The sequence below is a fragment of the Labrus mixtus genome, chromosome 2 (genome assembly GCF_963584025.1).
Source record: "Labrus mixtus chromosome 2, fLabMix1.1, whole genome shotgun sequence".
Classification (NCBI taxonomy): domain Eukaryota; kingdom Metazoa; phylum Chordata; class Actinopteri; order Labriformes; family Labridae; genus Labrus; species Labrus mixtus.
This window is the reverse complement of record NC_083613.1, coordinates 26910423-26929316: the sequence shown is the minus strand read 5'-3', so window position 1 is coordinate 26929316 and position 18894 is coordinate 26910423. Positions and strand designations below refer to the sequence as shown.

Sequence of the window (18894 nt, the reverse complement as noted above, 5' to 3'; positions counted from 1 at the left end):
GATTCAACACCCCTCTATGCTTTCTCACACTGGTCTTGAGGCTTGTACATGAGTAGTGAAAGCCTTGTTTGGCTTGTTCCCATGTGATTATGTGGTTAACTATAATTCTGAACCCAGGACAGTTGCAGACCAACTCTCACCAATACCAATAATAGTTCCATTTCAAATAACACTATTACTATAATATTATTAACCTTCTTAAGGCTTGCTAAATGCATGTTCGACGTTTGAGTTCTCAAACTTGAAAAGTATTGGTGGTTGTTCAAGTCGAGAGCCTCTCTAGCAAATAATATGGAGTAGTTTCGCTCAATTTCATAAGAGCAAAATAGGCAGGAGTGCTGCACTCCCCTACCAGATAAAATGCATGTATGTAAGTCTCCGAACATTCACAGTTACCATAGAAATGAGCTTGCTTTAAGCCCCTGGCCCTCTTTGTGAGTTTTATGCTGAGGGAGAGCTGATGAGGAACGCACACTGCATTCACTTTACAGCTTATTGTTTCCTTATATCTTTTGAATTATCATTACCTATGTGCAATTGGACATTCTTTTTTTTTTTTGCTTTTAAAATCAGGACTGACAGCGACAGTGCAGGAGCAACAGAGAAAAGCCTTATCTTTGAGAAACGAATTAAAAAATGTATTTTTAGTAAAGCATGATTTCAGGATTTTAGTTTCTTCCCCCACTTTAATTAGCATTCACAGGGCAAACTAGCCGACAAAGTAGTTGGAAATGAGCCATGTGTTCTCCCCCCCTGTCATCCTGTCTATAATGAATGCATCTGTCAGCTCATCTCTCTGGGCCCTATTTTGACTGATGGCTGATTCCACCATTTCCCTATAGCACAACTGCTACTTTTCTTTCTTCTTCACTCTTTCTCTTACCTCCCTCGCTTTCAGCTTTGGGATGTTGAAATCATTTCCATTGCTGCCATTACTTTGTTGATGAGTACAGCTGTTTTTAATTGTTGAGGGTTATCATGTTAAGAAGGAACATCTGCCTGAGATCTCGTCAGCTGTAAGTCTTTGTTTAGACTAACAGTTCAAGATTATCTGTGAATCCACTCGCTGCTTTCCTGCTAAATGTCTGCAGGCTGTGCATTCAATTTTCATTAGCTTTGTTGTTGACAGTTTACTGCTCTCTCAGGTACTGGAGGACACACAGCCATTGTAAAGAGGCATCACTTAAAGCTGGACCAAAAATACATGGATGTATATAATTATTGATCATATTTTGGATATCAACCTAGCCAAAGGTCAACAATCAGTTAAAGCAACATTATGGAGGAATTTGGCCCAACAAAGTTCTCCAGAATATATGTATATGTATATGTATATGTATATGTATATTTTCATCATACATATCCTAGATCAGGGGTGTTTTAAGTGTGGCCCGAGGGCCATTTGCGGCCCTTGAGGGGATTTTTTGCGGCCCTTGACTTCAAATGAAGAATCAGAAGATTTTGGACGAAGCCTTGATTAAGATTGGCACATTATCTTATTTTTCTTTTTCATGTTAACAAGGGCTGAACAATATTCCTAAAATAGAAAATGTTCAGTAACATGTATGTTGTTGTTTTTTTTTTTTTAAATCTACAGCTTTTACTATTTTCCACATTTTTTTGTAAACTATGAAAAAAAACGTATGCAAAGTTTTTGCAAACAAGCGGACTGTTGTTTAACCATTTAATGACCTGAACTAAATGCAGAAAGCTTTTCCAAAAAAAATGAACCACGTTACAGGCTTGATTCTGAGAAAAAAAACAATAAAGAAGAACGAAGATATCAAAATATTTGATTTCCTTTTATTAAAGGGTTTATTTAGCGAGCCTTTTGATTCTGATCTACAAAGCCTTACTATTTTTTCAACTATATTCTAAAAAACAAAACCTGTGGCCCGCAAGCGATTCTAACGCGACAATTTTGGCCCGCAAGAAAAAAAGTTTGGACACCACTGTGCTAGATTATACATGTTTCTCTAACTATATGGTGGTACGTCGGAGGATTAGGGCAACGCAAAAGGAAAAACAATCTAAAATTTTGAGGTTAAAGTTGTACATTCACAAGATTAAAGTTGTCAATTTATGTTATTAAATGTGTAAATTGATTGAAATGAGGCCATGTTTAAAATTATTATTCTGAAGTGTTTCATGAGAAGAACAGCCAGCCGCCTGCACGAACATGATGAAAGCAGAACCCTCAAAGACATTTCCTCTGTCACAAAAGAGACAATTTCTTCCTAGTCAGCATGGTTCTTTCTGTGGAAAAGCCCCGGTTTCTAGCAGTAAGTTTTTCAGGCTCCTGGTACTTATGACAATGTGATGCGGATGTAGTTCCATTTCTGCATAAATAAAGCCCCAATACAACTCATTCCACAGAGAGTTAATACTCAGCCAATCTGTGTTACAGAATTTACAAGGAAGCATTTCCTTATGCATGAAACCTTTACTAAAGTTTAACTTCACAAGATGCTCCACGTTTCTTGTTTTCATACACCCGACTGCCGCTCTTCTGATGTAACTATAGATTAAAATAGCACATTTATTCTAATAAATATATGGCTTTAATCCTGTAAATGTATGACTTAAATCTCGTAAATTCAGATGTTTATTCCCTTAGATTTATTACTTTAATCACAAAATCAAAAAAAAAAAAAAATCCCCTTAATGTGGCATTAATACTCCTTCAGAGGACTCAGATGAGCCCACCATATTTTTGTATTTCTTTTGTATTTTCAATTTTAATATTTTCATATTTCATCCTCTCTGTGATTGTTTGTTTTAGTGATTTTAAAATGTTTTTAAGGGAGGTTCAGAAATGCCCCAAATGACATTCATGACAAAGTATTAGCCTATCATCAATTCCAGCCAATGAGCAGATTACAACAGTTTCACACAATACTTAGACAGACATTAAACTCTCTGGGGAAAAAAGTGTTGTGTTAATTACTAATTTAGTAGTAAATGGTCATGTGGGCTTCCTTTGTTTTCTTCAACTTTGGATGTGTACTGTGTCAAAAAAGGCGGGGAAACACTTTCTCAAAGGCTTGGCCAAGCAGTAAGAATGTAGCAGCCCTGAAGGTTTAGAAGTGTCTCGCTGATATATCACTATCCAGTGAGCGCTCGGCTACTTCTCTTGGTGTTAAACAGTCAGATAATCCCTGGCTTTTGTCCTGACATAAGCTTGGCTGCCATGCCTCTGTCTGCAACCCCACACATACTGATTCAGTTTGTATATTTTGTAACATGTCACCACACAGGACAACAGACACGTCTCTGAAGACAAGGGGATTTCCTTTAATAATAAACAATACGTGTCATCATTTTTAGGGGTTTTGGTCAAAAGGACTGATTATAGTATTGGTTATTTCCAATTCCATTATTTTTGAAGTGGTAAACACATTTTCTTTCAATCGGATGATCCGATTCCCTTCATTATTGGAGAAAACTGTTAGTTATAGGCAGGGTCCAAAATTAACTTTTTGACTGACCTGCCAAGGTGGCTGGTCGATGAAAGAATTCACCCGCCAAACATATTTTTCTACCGGCCAAAATTTAAGATTGTGTTTTTGTGTCCCATACACATGTGTTACAGTACATTTACTTGAGAAGGCATTATTTTCTGTTTAATCAATAACAGATTTAAGTCACAGATTCAATCATGTCATCAAAAAATATATTTGCTTTATTTTATTTTTTAAACGTAGGCAGTAGTTCCCAGTGTTGGGTTGACTGCTTCAACCAAGAATCACACTTTGATGTTATCGCGTCACGTTTTATTCATTCCTTCTTCACAACTAACTGGAATAGCATTTCGTCAGCAGCCATGGAATACAACAACCAATCTCCCGCTCTATATCTTACATATTAACGTAAAGTAGGTCGCAAAACATAACGCATCACGACAGGAAGTCACATCATGAATAACAAAACAAGACCTCAAAATGTACACTGTTCTTCAAGTGCATACAAAATAAATGTTGTATAAAACTTATACACATGTTTCACAGAGTCTGTGTGGAGATATTCACAGACTCATGACGTTGCTATTGTTAAGTTAGCTGCAGACACGGTGAGAGTGAACAGAGAAAAGTCGAACCGACCGTTTGACCGGATCACGTCTGTTCCCGACTCAGTCCGTACGGATCACGGGTCAACTGTGTGCTGAAGCACTAGAAGTAAACAGGTGTGCGTGGTGGCTGGCACTCCGGTGTGTGCGGTGTCAGCGTGCCCTGTGATGCTCACAGACAGTCATGACAGCAGAGAGAGGAGCAGGGAAAAGTAGATGCAGCTACATCAGACGCGCTTAATACTTCCTTCAGCTTCAACTTCCACCAGCATTTCCTAAACATGGCTCCTACAGCATAGTTTTTATGACTTTTTGATAAAACATTTACCCGCCCTGTGGCGGATAGCCCTCTGAAATTTACTCACCAAACGGAAAATCTACCCGCATTTGGCGCTTGGCTGGTGTTAATTTCGGACCTTGGTTATAGGTGATCAATAGTCAATGAGTTATTATCAATATCTGCCAATACTAGTTGTCCTTCAGGAATTCAACCACCTGATGAGAAAAGCCTCATTTATGCTCATTTCCTTACTTCTAAAACTCCATTTCCCTGACCAGTGTTTTGTTGGGCAGGACGCGTTTAATGAAAGCTTTGAGACAAGATGTCAAATGTATTTGTCCTCAGATTGTCGACGATCAGTCAGTCCCCCACACCCACCCCCACCCCTTTCATTTCTCTCCTCTCACTAATCATCTTCCCATGCTCCCTGATAGAAATCATATACGAGAGCTATTACTTAATTTTTGATTTGCTCAGGCTGTTTCCCCTCAGCCGTGGCTCTAGCCATTTATGGTGTGATTGCTCTTGACATTTTAATAAGAAACTTTTCTGTGCTGACCCCAAGGCACCTTCTGCTATGTGTTCTGAATCACAAGTGAAACATAACAAAAACTGAAATGCAACTGTAAACATCCAGAAATCCAGCTCAGAGTTCCCTTTCAAATTAAGATTCATGGTTTAGTCTTTGCATGCCTTAGGACTATTTTGAACAGCAAAAAAGTCAAGTAAGCTGATGAATCTTTTCCTCTGATTGGGCATGTTTAAACATTCACTCTTTATTTTCCAATCCTTTGAATGTATTCCTTTTTTTTTTAGTCATACACTCAATACCGCAGCTGTTTGAGACAGTTAATCTCATGCATCTGTTTTTGAGGATAAAGCAGGTGTCTAATCCTGCAAAATGCCAACAGTTTTCCCATTTTAAAAAAAGCAAATGATGTAAATCAATGCTAATCTTATCTTTGAAGATCACACAGCCCTCCCACCATTCAGTGAATAACACATTTATTTGTCTGTCAAGTTCTGTTAAGCACATGCATCATTTTTGTTATTTCACATCGCTTTGTGCAGTTAGTATCAGGTGGAATTCAGTGTTGTTAATTTTTGCAGCTCCTCCTCTTTTGATTGCAAGAGTAAATATATGCACATAATACAATATGCAAGATGGGGGGATGGGAGGAGGAGGTGTAGTAACACTCAGTACATTTACATGATGTTTAAAAAAAAGGAGGTTTTTTATGTAAGTCCAACTAAAACTGGACATTAAATACATATAAACATGTTAGTCCAACTGATATCGTTCTAGGATAGGATAGGATAATACTTTATTGATCCCCAGAGGGGAAATTCGGGTGTTACAGCAGCACAGACAAGAAAGCTCAAAAATACACATTAAACAGAATAGATAAGATAAATAAAAATAAAAATAAAAATAAAAACAGGGGGTATATACAGTACAAAATGAATGATGAAGTTAACTGGAGGGAATTGACAATTGAGACAGTATTTGCAGAGAATGACAAGATAAAGTGACAAGTGATGATTAAAGTGACTTGGTATGATAAATAGCAGCAAGTAATGTAAACAGCAGAGAAGAGAGGCAGTGTTGTACCACAGTAATGCAGAGTGCAGTTATATAATATAATGTAGTATAATATAATATAATATAGTGCAATATGAACAATATAGTGTAATATAATGAAGTGTTATATAATATGGACTAGTATAATAATGTAATACAAATATATAGAATGTACAGTATATATGTATATGTATATTGATGCTAAATAATAATAATAATAGAATAACACAATGATAATAATGAAGCAGGTCATGTGGGTAGTGTTTTATGGGGGTGAAGTTTAGTGTCAAGGACGGACTGTTATTGTTGTCATAGGCTGCTGTTGTACAGTCTTATGGCAGTGGGCACAAAGGAGCGCCTGAAGTGCTCTGTTTTGCACCTGGGGGGGGTGAGGCGTTGGCTGAAGGAGCTGCCCATCTGCCACAGCTCACCATGTAGAGGGTGAGAGGAGTTATCCAGGATGGATAAGATTTTGTCCTTCATCCTCCTCTCACCCACTGTCTCCAAACTGTCCAGATCAAGACCCACTACAGAGCGGGCCTAAAGCAAATTTCTCAAAGTTGGAATAGACTCACCTAGATAATACATTTGGGGTCAAATTACTCTGCATGTAAACACCTCAATAAGCCCCTACCTGGCATTCTGTGCAACCTCCACAGCTTTGACCCAGAAGTCGAGCAGCATAAATTATTTGAAGATAGCTGTGAAAAAAACAAGACAAAGGTATCAACAGGGCGAAATGCTTCAACTAGAACATGTAGCTTTTAAGTTGTTCACGTTTTTTCCATTCAACATACCACCAGTTTGCCCACTTGCTAAATTGTTTGTCGATTGTTTGGTATCTGACGTAAAAGGTCTAAAAGGAGCTGAGCAGATCAAAACCTACAGTAGCAGTGTACTTCCATCAATATATCCTTTCTCACCTAGGTGCGTTCTATACTAGGACAAGGACAGTGGGCCAATTTAATGGCTTAATTGAGCATTAACTTTAGCTGGACTTAACTGTGCATGTTAACCTACTGCCAAGAAATTACAATTTGGGAATAGCAAAACCATTTAATGCACCAATGTTGCCAAATCCTCCCCAAATTTCTGTACTAATTTCATTTTTCAAATGATTGTAAAGGAAGCCAGAAGTCTAATCTTTATTTTATTGGTTTATTCATTAAATACAGGAAGACTACCAACAGTGTGCATATGCTCAATCAATGTTTGGCGACATTTAAACGTTACTCATTGAAATATCTCATTCCCGATCCAAAATTATCACTATTCTGCCTCCAATCTTCTGTGGAAGCTTTCCACAAGATTTTAAAACCTGACTGCAGGGATTTTTCCCATTCAGATGGGGCATGAGTGCGGTTGAGCACTAATGTTAAGAAATATGGCCTGGCTCTTGGTTGACCTTCCAATTTATCCTAGGTGTTGGATGCGATTTAAGTCAGGGTTATGCCAAGGCAAAATGTCCAAACTGTGGAAAATCATTTATTCATGGAACCTGTGTATGAAAGTTCAGTTTTGCCCTTGAGAAAAAAAAAAAAGAAATCCACCAGTTTCTCACTGGCAAAATGAATATCTTGTGAATTTTGGCATGTTTAAACCAGAGTATAAATTCCCAGAATGGAAGCCTTATATTGTCTCAAGTATTGCTGTATATTCAAGTGAGTACACAAGCCAAAACAATGAAAAGAGACTAAATACGTCCACATACTTTGGCCATATAAATTAATTCCTTTCCTTTTAAATCATTTCTTTATATCTCTCCATCTACCTGCCTGCCTGTCTTGTCATCTATCATCACAGAAGCTTTGGCTCTCTGCTGTTTTTCACACCTTATCTCCTCAACCCACGTGCTGCCAGCCAGCATGCTAATAGCACTCTGGAAAAATAAAATGTTCGCATGCAAAATTGATCTCACAGATTAGACTCAGGACACAACTGCAGCAGCCATAGCATTCCTAACATAATCTCAAAATATCAATATGTAAAACAAAAACCTGTGGCATTCACAGCTTCAACCTTTGTGACAGCTGCACCCCCCCTTACTTGTAATGAGTAGAGCCTTTGCTATCTATTTGAATTCCAGGTCTATCTCCTTTAAGTGTTGGTGAAATACAAAGGGAGTGTTGGAGGGGGTGGGGCATGGAGGGAGGGGAGATGTGAAAGATTGAAGATGGATTTCTGTGGGAGTGGTGTTGTGGGCATTAGAATGCTGATGGTGCAGGAGAGACTGCGACTTGGGAAATCACTCGTCTGTATCATTTCTCCACTCAAACCCACCGTCAGAATCAGTTTTCACTGCTGGGCATCCACGAGTATCGTGGGTCCTAGCAATCCTCGACATGCTTCTTATGCATATGGGCCTATACCTGCCATCAACAGCTGATTTCAGAAGCAACAACAACAACTCGTAACTTCAGAGAAACTTTCTACCAAAAAGCTGCTTAAAAATAGTTTCCAGGCTTAGATCAGTCCCATTGAATCAATTGGTGTTATGCTGAGAACTAGAAAAAAGTATTGTTGAAAAGGCATTTTGTAAAAAGTTTCAAACCAAATCTGTGCTCCAGTCGTGAAGTCAAAAAAAGGATTCATTCTAACAAAATCAGGATACAGTGAAGAGAGGCTAAATGTGGCTCTGGTATGTACATATTCTGCTAATGAGGCTTTTGCCTTTTGAAAACTATTCCTCAATATCTTGGACTATTTAACGGATTTCAATGGTTGAAAAAAACTTGATTAAATAACATGTGTTGTGCCCAGTTCCATCTTCTGATGGATATCAACTGTAGTTCATATAGTGCGGTTATGTTACAAATTCTAATGCACTCTGCATTTCTCTTCCGCTGGAAAAAATTCTCTCAATGTGACAGACATCAATAGAGCAGAGTTGCTAATCTAAAATCTGACATGAATATTTTATTGTTATGACAATTCCTCACAGCTCTTCCACTTTTTGTTTTTGTACTTCAGTAGCACATTTGCATCTTTGAGTGTGCTAAACTTTGTCACTGTCCCGAATGAACACACTTCAATCCAAACTTGATTAGAATCAATGGAAACTATAAAAATAAGTATATAATCATTTATGACACTGATGTTGATTGTGGAATAGACAAGTAATTCACATGTAAAATGCAACCTACTTTCATCCCGTCATGTCACTATATTTCTTTATTTGTTGTCATGAGAACATCTAGTAGTACCAGTTATGGCCCGCAAACAACCCCAATCTTTTTACGCCTCCGGAAAATGACAGTATGCTCTGCCACAGCTTCCCCCAGCGCTGCAGCAGCACTAACATAGTGTGAAGATAGTTCTGGCAATGCAAGATTTTTATCTTTTCTGATTCCTCACCCTTACCACCAGGCAACAGGATGGCAAGGTTACACAACTGCACCGATTCAACACTGTTCCCTGATGCGTATGGGGAGGTGTTGGTGGTGGGGGGGGGGATACATTTCTCACACTTTAAAATTGCTGAAGTTTATCAGCTATTCAGAAATAGCTCAACATTATTGGTCTTGCAAAGCGTATCAGTACACATCTCTTCATATCAATGATCAAGGCTTATAGAGTCCTGGATAAAGGAGTGCTTAAAGAGAGTATGGGCTTGGGGTTGTTTACAGCATTTGCAGACCCGTCATGGCCACTAGACTGTCCAAATCTAGTCTCTTTCCAGCAGCGTAAGTGATGGATTATCTGCCCTGAGGAGGGCATAATTCACCATTGTTCTCCACTCTGTCGGCTGGCAATTAAATTTGTAATTGCTGCAGGTTATTTAAGTGCCACTGACAGACTAACATATGCTTTTTTTGTTGGTTCAATGAAATTTCCCTTGTCAGTCACAGCTATTAGTCTTTTTTGCCCTCTCGTTCAACATTTCTAATTCAGGAGTATGGTCACAGTGTTTGCCTTACCTTTAATTATGGGTGGCCTGAGAAGTCAAACAAATCTCTGTCGTCCGTGTTGTTGATTAAAGACTCAATGTCATCATTTGTATGCTGTTATTAATGATTTAGTGATGAAGATTTCTTTTAGTTTACATTCACGCTAATTGATCTGATAATGTGTTTAAATTGCTAATGGTGTTGGTGTGTTAATGACTTTCTACTAAAGGGGATTTAATAGAATACATTCACTGATACCACTGCTATTGTTTTTCCTGCAGGAATTGTTTTGTACCCATTACAATTGCAAAACCATACAATAACAACAATAATGTATTAAAAGGCACATCAATCTTGATTTTTATGTATGTTTACAATGTCATCTTTACAATTAACGGTAATCATTACAAAACTGTGAAAAATATCAAAGTGTTTCATTTTGGGGGGTGCTTTCAAAAAAAAAAAAAATTGCTTAAATGAATGTTGATGCCACATTAATGGACCCGTTTTCCCTAAAGTGTATCCCTGTCTGGCTTAGCACTGGTCTCATGTGGCTAACTCCCTGTTTGTGTAAGATAAAGGACTTAAATGTTGTGCTTTCTATACCGTTCCCTCTGGCATCTCATCAGATATCCCAGTGAGTAGCATCAGGGTCCATTTACTGTCAACCGGTCCCCTGCCAGTTTGGTACAAAACGATTCCATAAACAAAGACATAAGTCACAAAGTCTGCCCTAGTAAAAAGCCTTATGGGAAAAAATGACACCTTACAAGCAATTTACACTCCTGCCCGTTGAGAGTTCTCCTCCCCTTTTTCAGTCTCCCTCTTTCTTTTCCCCTCTCTCCGTCCTTCCAACCCCATTATGTTGCAACACCAGATTCATTACAATTCTAAGTGATATGTAATCATTGCCAAATGTAATACAGTGAAGTCATCTGCAGTATTATTAACAATATGACCTCTTCTTCCCTCCATCTTTCTTGCCATCTATATTCCAGTTGAGAAAGGCAGTGATGGACCACATCTCCGACTCTTTCCTGGAGACCAACGTCCCTCTGCTGGTGCTCATCGAAGCGGCTAAGAGTGGAAACGAGAAGGAAGTGAAGGAGTATGCCCAGGTGTTCCGCGAACATGCTAACAAGCTGGTGGAGGTCAGTCATGAATTATACATGGGGGCACACACATATACCCACAACTATCTATTCTTATTCTCCAGTTCAGAAACTAGAGTTTATTCAAGTTATGCGCAAATATATGAGCAATGCAGGTCAAGTCACCATAACGGTGCCTAGGAGGAGATTTCAACAGACAAAGGTATTTCTGCTGCAGAGGGACACGGACCTTCCTCATTAAAAAGGAAGAGAGAAAATCCAGTATGTGTTACATATCTAAAGCGTTAATATACATATTCCATCTTCTGAAGGGCTCGTTGCATGAGTAGTATACACGTTTGATGTAAAATGCAACAATTCAGGGCACACTGCGTGTATGAAACACTGCTTAGCAGATGTTTAATTGAAACTGAAAATTGAGCCCCCGAAAAAAGTGCATGTTTACAGTATCAACATTTATACATGCTTTCAGACACACGTACAAACAGCATTTTGTTTTCACTAGTTGAAAATCAGCTTTTCTTCTGGACAGTATAATCAGGCAAAATCAAAGCACAGCACAATTCTCAACATATCCTTCTTCTGAACTGTTTGTTCAGACATTTGTGGCAGAAATGACACCGCAGCCACAACTTCAAGCTTTAAACCATCATTGATTGCTATTTTAATTTCAGAAATGACATGCTTGGCATTCAGATCTGTTAGCAAATCTCAGCTCGCTTCGACTGCTGTTGCTGCTTACAGCTTGAAAAATTTTTTTTTTCCTTTTTCCCACACTAAGTGCTTCATCAAAGGCTAAAATATTTACAAATGTTCACTTTCTATACCTATGGTTAATGGTGAACAACTTCTAATCTAATCAATTACATATAAAGCTTTCAGTTGGTTGGTTGGTTATCTTCTTTATACTATGAAACACACACTGATTGAAAGTCATTGTTAACATTTGGAAAGCTATTTAGCTGTTCCCACAGAGGTCTCTATCTTCTGTGTTCTTTGTCTTGGTTTAAAGCAATTAGTCATACTAAGGAACTCCTAAGAAGATGCCTGGATCCAAATTTGTTTCTTTTGATCATATAAATGACAACTGCTGTCAGCACATTGCCCCTGTAAGCAAACTCTTAGAGTTCCTGTATTACTTTGTTTAAACACTTTGTTTGTTTGTGTGACTTTTACTAACTTTGCTCTAAAAGAAAGCCTGAAAACACAATCTTCAAAAAAATAGGTCCCAATTAGTGTATTTGTTTTTTTATTCAAGTCACTAAAGTATCATCATTGTTCATAGGATTCAACATCTGCACTCGTTATTTTTTGATGTGTGCTCCTTTATCTTGTTTGGAATGTTATAAAACCCCTTATTTTGTTTCTTTAAGTCAACTTCCTGACAATCAACCTGAAAACTTTCTTTCATAAAACTCTTTAATAATGTACCAGAAACTGGTGGATGACTTCACCAAAGTGTTCGGTTCAGTTTAGCACAGGGTACAAAGGCTTCTTGGAGTCTTAGTGTGATGTCCTGTACAGGCTTTCCCCATGTGGTCCTATGCAGTTACATTTCTTTACAATGTCACAGAATTCCTGAGAGGAATTAGGATAGTTTTCTGTCATAGGCCATGGGTTCGATGCATTATCATTAGCTACACCCTGTTGGAGGTTGGGGACCTGCAGTCTGAGGCAGCCTTTCAGTTATGGTTAAGAATTGTGGTCAGAAGATGACTGGTGCCAATCATGGTTGCAACTATCCCCACACCCCCCAAATAAAAATGCACCAATGGTAAGGAATACATGAATCCTAGAAAAACTATTGGTCTTGGTTGACTCCGGTGACTCCTAAATCTGCTGAATAAGTCCAGATGGACTGCGGCCACTATGGTCACTGTGGACGTACTTAAGGAAGACAGCTGTGAAGGACTTTTGATCAAGCTCGAAGAAGATCTGGCAAATCATTAGATTAGACAGACAGGAAAGTCAAGGCCTTGCCAGGCTGTTCTAGGGAAGGTACAATAATTGATTATCCCAAATGAAGATGCTGTCAAGGAGTGAAAGGAACCATTTGATTAACTCTTATTGGAGGCACCCAATATAAAAAAAAGTACTTGGGGTTGTTCTTAAGTTATTGCAATATCACTCTGCTCAGCTGTTGTTGGAAGCAACATTGTCTAAGATTGGCATCACATGACTAGGACTTTTTTGTCTTTGATACTGAAAGAGACATTTACGATACCCTTTCCTTGTAGAACTGAGGCTAAATTTTGTCAGAAATAATATATTGGGCAGGTGGACATATTGGTAGTATTAACATTGTATAGTATAGTTACATATTTATAACTAGGAACAATCTGTACATGCCTATCCATGATTCATTGGAAGAGTCTATCTTCACAAACTGCAAAGATGTGATAAGGAGGACTAAGTTTCTTAGGTTGTGTTTTTTTTCTCACTTCAGTTTATACTCTAAGGGGTTTGGCACATTCTTTGAAGGTTCATACATTTACAATTCAGATAGATGTTGCTATTTGCTTCTTTCTCATGCCTAAGTGCAGCAGGAGAAAAATGTCCTGTGATAGATTCCTGTGTCCTTCAGTGGGCGTTGTCTTTTGTTACCATGGTCCCTTTCGAAGGAGTCTTTAGAACTCATATTGTGTGCCTCTCTTTACATACCAGCACTTAAAACAGTGTTGCTGCCTCCTTTGACGTCAGCCCAAAGAGTGAGTGATTTGTGTGCCCTTTTGGTTCGCCCCAGCTGTTTGCTGATGAGGGAGGATCTGAGTGATGCTACTCTCAAATTCTGTCCTTTGCATACAATGATGTTAAAACTTTGTTTAGCCCAAGGGCATTTCAGTCTGCTATTGTCATTATTAATAACAAGCAGGGGGAGGTAACATTGCCTTTGATCTGTACAATGTGTGGTTCATTTTACAAACCATATGGCGATATTGAGGCCGTTTTTGGTTTTCTAAGAAGATAGAGTTTAAGTGTAAATCATTGGTTGTCCAATGGCTTATTAAACGCCTTCTGTTTGGTAGCATATTGAAATATATTTGAAGTGTATGAGGGTGCTGACAGTTTTTTGCAAAACAAAAATTTTATCAATTCTTAAATGTGAGATTTAGATAATTGTGTAGTGAAATGAGAGTGAATTGGTATCTACATATACAATGCCGGTCATGAAATAGTTTGTCTGGTTTCACACCGAACCTGAGAATGGGTTTGAAGGTATTGGGAACCTTGGATATGCTCAATCAGGACTAGGTGACTCATGTAAACAAGTTTTAACATTCCCCTGGTCACTGGTATGTCCCTGTTGGTTTGCCTGTCAACAACTGGTCTCTTATGGTGAGTCATGTTTCAAATACAACAAGCTGTATAGTCAGAAGCTGACCCTGAAATGATCACGATATGCATTGCTCCATGAGTCAATGAGGACATTTTAAAAACGTTCAGGCTGCTGGCCCTGCCCTTCAGTAGGGAAAAGATCTGCAGGGTTAAATAGGTTCATTATACTGTCAATGGTAGAGAACCACACGCATACAAATTTTCGTTTCATGATGTGATGAGGTGCTTTGTCAATTAAGTCCTAATAGAGATCTCCAGCTGTGATCGTAGAGCTACAGTTATGATGCCTTTTTGGCCAGTTGATGGAAATGAGTAATTAGTTTGGTTGGGCATGAACAAGGCAATCACACTTTTTAAGAATTAAATTATTTGAAAGAAACAAATCAAAAGTGCAACTGGAATCTCTAATGGGACACCTCATCAGATTGTTCTATACTTTAATACCGTAGAACCAAAGTGCGTTACTTTGTCATTTTCACACTTACAATGTGTTTTTTGTTTCATCCAAATATTGTGAAGAGAAGTTTAAGAATTAAGTATTCACTACAGATGGGAAATTCACAAGGCCTTATGTGCAACACTTTTAGAAGTGATGTGCTTATAAATTATAGTTCCTCTATATTGATACAATTATATCAGATACCAATACAGCATGCCTCATGATCTCTAAACTATGTTTTCTCCTTGTCTTTGCCAAAGTATGGTACAAAGGACAGGTATATCATACTACATATTGGCTAATACAGCATATAGAGCATAAGCTATGAATTGAATTGTAGAATTCAATGTGTTGGTAAGGTTGCAAGACTACATTGCAGGTCAATGCTTGCTATATAGCTAATACTATCAAGGCTACTCTACATACTTGGCAATGTCATTGTCATTGGTGTCATCATCATTATTGTGGCCTGCAAAGATGTCGTAATCATAACCTCTCCCATCACAATAAGACATAATAACATCCTGATCAATGTCAATGCTGTCATCTCCCTAATGTCAGGGTGGTGTGGTCTTATGCCATTAGCCTAGAGTTTGGACATGATCAGTAACAAAGCAAAGAATGCCCCTCTTTATGTCGACTTTGTTTTCATTTGATTCAGCTCAGTTTAGCTCCAGAGTATACATTATCTCTCTGTCTTCCATCATTGTTCTCTTCTCACCTCATTGTCGAGCCAAGCTCACCCAAGGGGTATCCTAATCACATCTTCTTGATTATGCCATCTTGACCAGAGACAGGAAAGAGCTAATTATTATGCTTGGCTTAAAGACATGTAAGGGATCTGTGAAATGTATTGCAATGAACTTGCAATAGTCTGAGAATGTTCTTCATCACTCCCAAATTCAATTCCCATTCCATTTATCTTCTTAGTTTGTCTTATATTTAAACATTTATAATGTACCATTCAAGTACCAGCTGTTCACATATCCAGGCATATAGTTTCACTCCTCAAATGTGACTACAAGTTTGATTATTTCAGCTAACTATATTGGTAAAATTTGTATAACGTGGGGGATGTGTGGTAAATGCAACTAAAAAAGAAAAAAAAACACATCCTTGTTTCATTGGTCTAATGACACAGGAGTTCCAAATTAATTTACAATACTAACTGCCAGAAGAATTACACAAACCTAACCCATTACTGTCCAGGTCATTTTTTTCCCTGATACAACAGCAAAATAACCACTCTATCTTTAAACATTGAGCCTATCTAAAAATGTCTCTCTGTTTGATCAGCCTCTGTTTTAAAGACATTTTTTTTATGAAATATTTGTAATTTTAGATATCACTGCATTAGCTCAGTATTTTATAATTGAAAATTAACCTACACATACCCTTGTTAGGCTCAAATATTAAGTAATCATCCTAAATATCCTTCGTCCATTCAGTCATAAGTATACAGCATTTACCCATATTTCCAGTCAGTTGGTCAATTGTGACTGCAGTTGATGAAGATAGTATTTGTATTTCCAAAGACAAAAAAGAAACTACCAAATTTATAGTCCAATCACTTGCCACAGCATTTTACAGTTTGAAAATTAGACTCTTGATGAAGCCTTGAATGACCTGAACTATGAAATCAACAGTTATGAAGGATTCAAAAGAAAATTTTGTCTTTTTCTCATATTCCCAAACATCTTGTTCAAAACTATATTCATTTTACCACATCTACGAGTATGTATCCACAACTCCTAAAAATGGCCAGACATTTTTAACATTTCCCCCAAAATTGTATAATCTATGCCCTCTCATCTAATGTTTTCCCACATCCCCTCTGGTTTCCATTAATAAATAATGTGTACAAAATCCAGAATTTCAAAGCAAGAGCCCAGACTTCTTGTCCAGCATGGTGTATGTTGATCACACTCCATTTAACTCTCACTGCATTCACCTTGCCAGGAAACTAGAGTACAAAAACTCTTGACCTCTACACAAGTACATGAACACAGATAAGGGCCAGTTAGGGATGAACCAATACTACTTTTTAGGTTGTGATACCTGGACTTTGGGGATCTGTCGATACAGAGTGCAGATTCAATACCAGTGTTAAATAAAAAACACCCCATTTCTGATATGACTCAATAAAAGAGTCTCAACAGCTTGAAATGTAGGGACTTTTTCTTTTAACCATTTAAGCTTTAACGGAGCTACAAATAGCAGAGATTTACTGCCATTCATTTTAGATGGAATGTTTTCACCCAGAAATGGGCGGGGCTGGCATCGTTTGGGCAAAGTTTCCGGATGTGTTGCTCTCATCAATACTGTGGAATTGATACGTTAGATCTATCATCCAAGGAACAGCTTAGCTTAATGCATTGAGAAGTGGTTAATTTTTGGAAGTACTCTTAGTTTATATGGTTTATAGTTTGATACTACTTGTCATTTTCGTCATGATGTGTTTTTTTCCATGGATATGATGTTAACATGGAAATAATCTAAATAGAACCTTGCAAGTCTTGACTCTTTTATCCATTCTGTATGTTTGAATATATTGGTTCTGTTTCTTACCCTATTTAACATTATTCAATGTAGAGGCATGAGAGCCAATCTCCCTATCCAGATCCTTACATTGATGCTGCAGGTCTGAGCGCTCCATTGAATTAGTGCTGCCCACACCAATGTGCTCTTACTAATTCAGAGTGAAGATGGATATCCAATCTTTGAAAGTTACCATGGTTCCCTTTTTAGTGCTGCTGCAGTGACAAATGTATTCGTGCCAGCAATTCTTGGACATCTAAAAGGCGTTACGCTCCATCACTATTCTAATGTCAGAATGAGGTTTGTCTCTGACCTTGACTCCATCTAAAAGGCTTTCTGGTGAAGAGCTGCGATGTTATGAGAAACACCTCTTCTCCTTTTCGGCTCTCCAGCAGGGCCGTACATCTTCTATGCTCTCTACAATCAAGAACAGAAAAGCTTAATAGCAAAACAAGATTTAGAAATGGGTGCAATGTACTTTGCTTTATTGGGCTGCTTGGCTCTTGTTACCTCTTTTTAAAGTGTGGTATGCTCTTTTGATTATCATTAACCGTCCTTGTAGTGTTTGTGTGTGCATTTTTTAAATCTCTTTTGTGAATATCTCACTACACTGCTTGCAAGTGGTTCTACACTTTGAGTTTAAAAAGAGGGGGGGAGGGGGGTTTGATGCTTCTGACCCGCCTGCACTACTTGAATGCTAAACATCCGATGTATCTTTGTTTTCCGGACATGATATGACGCTGTGTGCAGTGTTTGTGTTGCTCTCTGCAAGGACAAAGACAGATGTTAGTTTTACTCTTTTTTTACGTTTTTGACTTGCTTTTTTGATACCTGAACTCTAACAAATACGATTCATATTTAGTTTTGTCACAAATACTGCAACAACTGCTTCATCACAGAGCTACTATTACACCACTAAAGTGCAAGAAAACATATTTACTAGAGCTGTCAATTGATTAAAAAAAATGTACCTGTCGTGTTATAGCTTTATCTTTTTTCAATGTCAATCAATTTTCACAGCATGTGAGCCACATGTGGAGGAAGCTTCTTGTTAATGAATGATGTAACAAAACAATCAAAGAGGTCATGCTTCTGAATGGCTTTTGAACTCTTGCAAGCCTTTGAAAAAGAGACAGGAGTAGATTCACATTAAACAGGAAAGACTGCACACGCATGCATGCTTGTGTTCTCTTCGTAAAGGCAGATAGCTTACTGAGGAGAGATCAAAGGGCAGACTTATTTATCGATCCCGGATGGAGTTGATCCCTTGGATGGATGACATAATAGCAATCATAAGCCGTTGAACATCTTGCCGTGTGTTTCATCAAGTTTACATTGCTGCTCTGGACGGTTGTATGAACAGGGACATTTAAAGCCAGTGTTGAATTAATTAGCGTCATAGTATTGACACCTTTTTTCTGTAATAATTAATACAAATTAAAGCCTTATTTTGACATCTCTAGTATTTACTGTTTCAGGCATACAGTATATAATGTATGGCTGTAGAGCTCACTGCATACATATTTACATTAAGCTGGGTTGTTCATTTTGCCTTCATTAGCTTTTTCTTATTTGGATTTACAGTTGTGACCTTAATTTAGACATGAGCAGAGTCAAGGGGAAAGACATACCTCCAGTGATTATGCATAATCAA

The 18894-nt window shown here is 38.0% G+C and overlaps 1 protein-coding gene across 1 annotated transcript in view; it reads left to right on the top strand.

Annotated features, from left to right (window-relative positions):
* ctnna2 (catenin (cadherin-associated protein), alpha 2) overlaps positions 1 to 18894 on the top strand; it is a 308188-nt gene that overhangs the window by 224326 nt on the left and 64968 nt on the right. The window contains exon 8 of the mRNA XM_061059524.1: positions 10814 to 10966. Within this exon, the coding sequence (XP_060915507.1) occupies positions 10814 to 10966 (153 nt within the window). The remainder of the gene's footprint in view (positions 1 to 10813; positions 10967 to 18894) is intronic.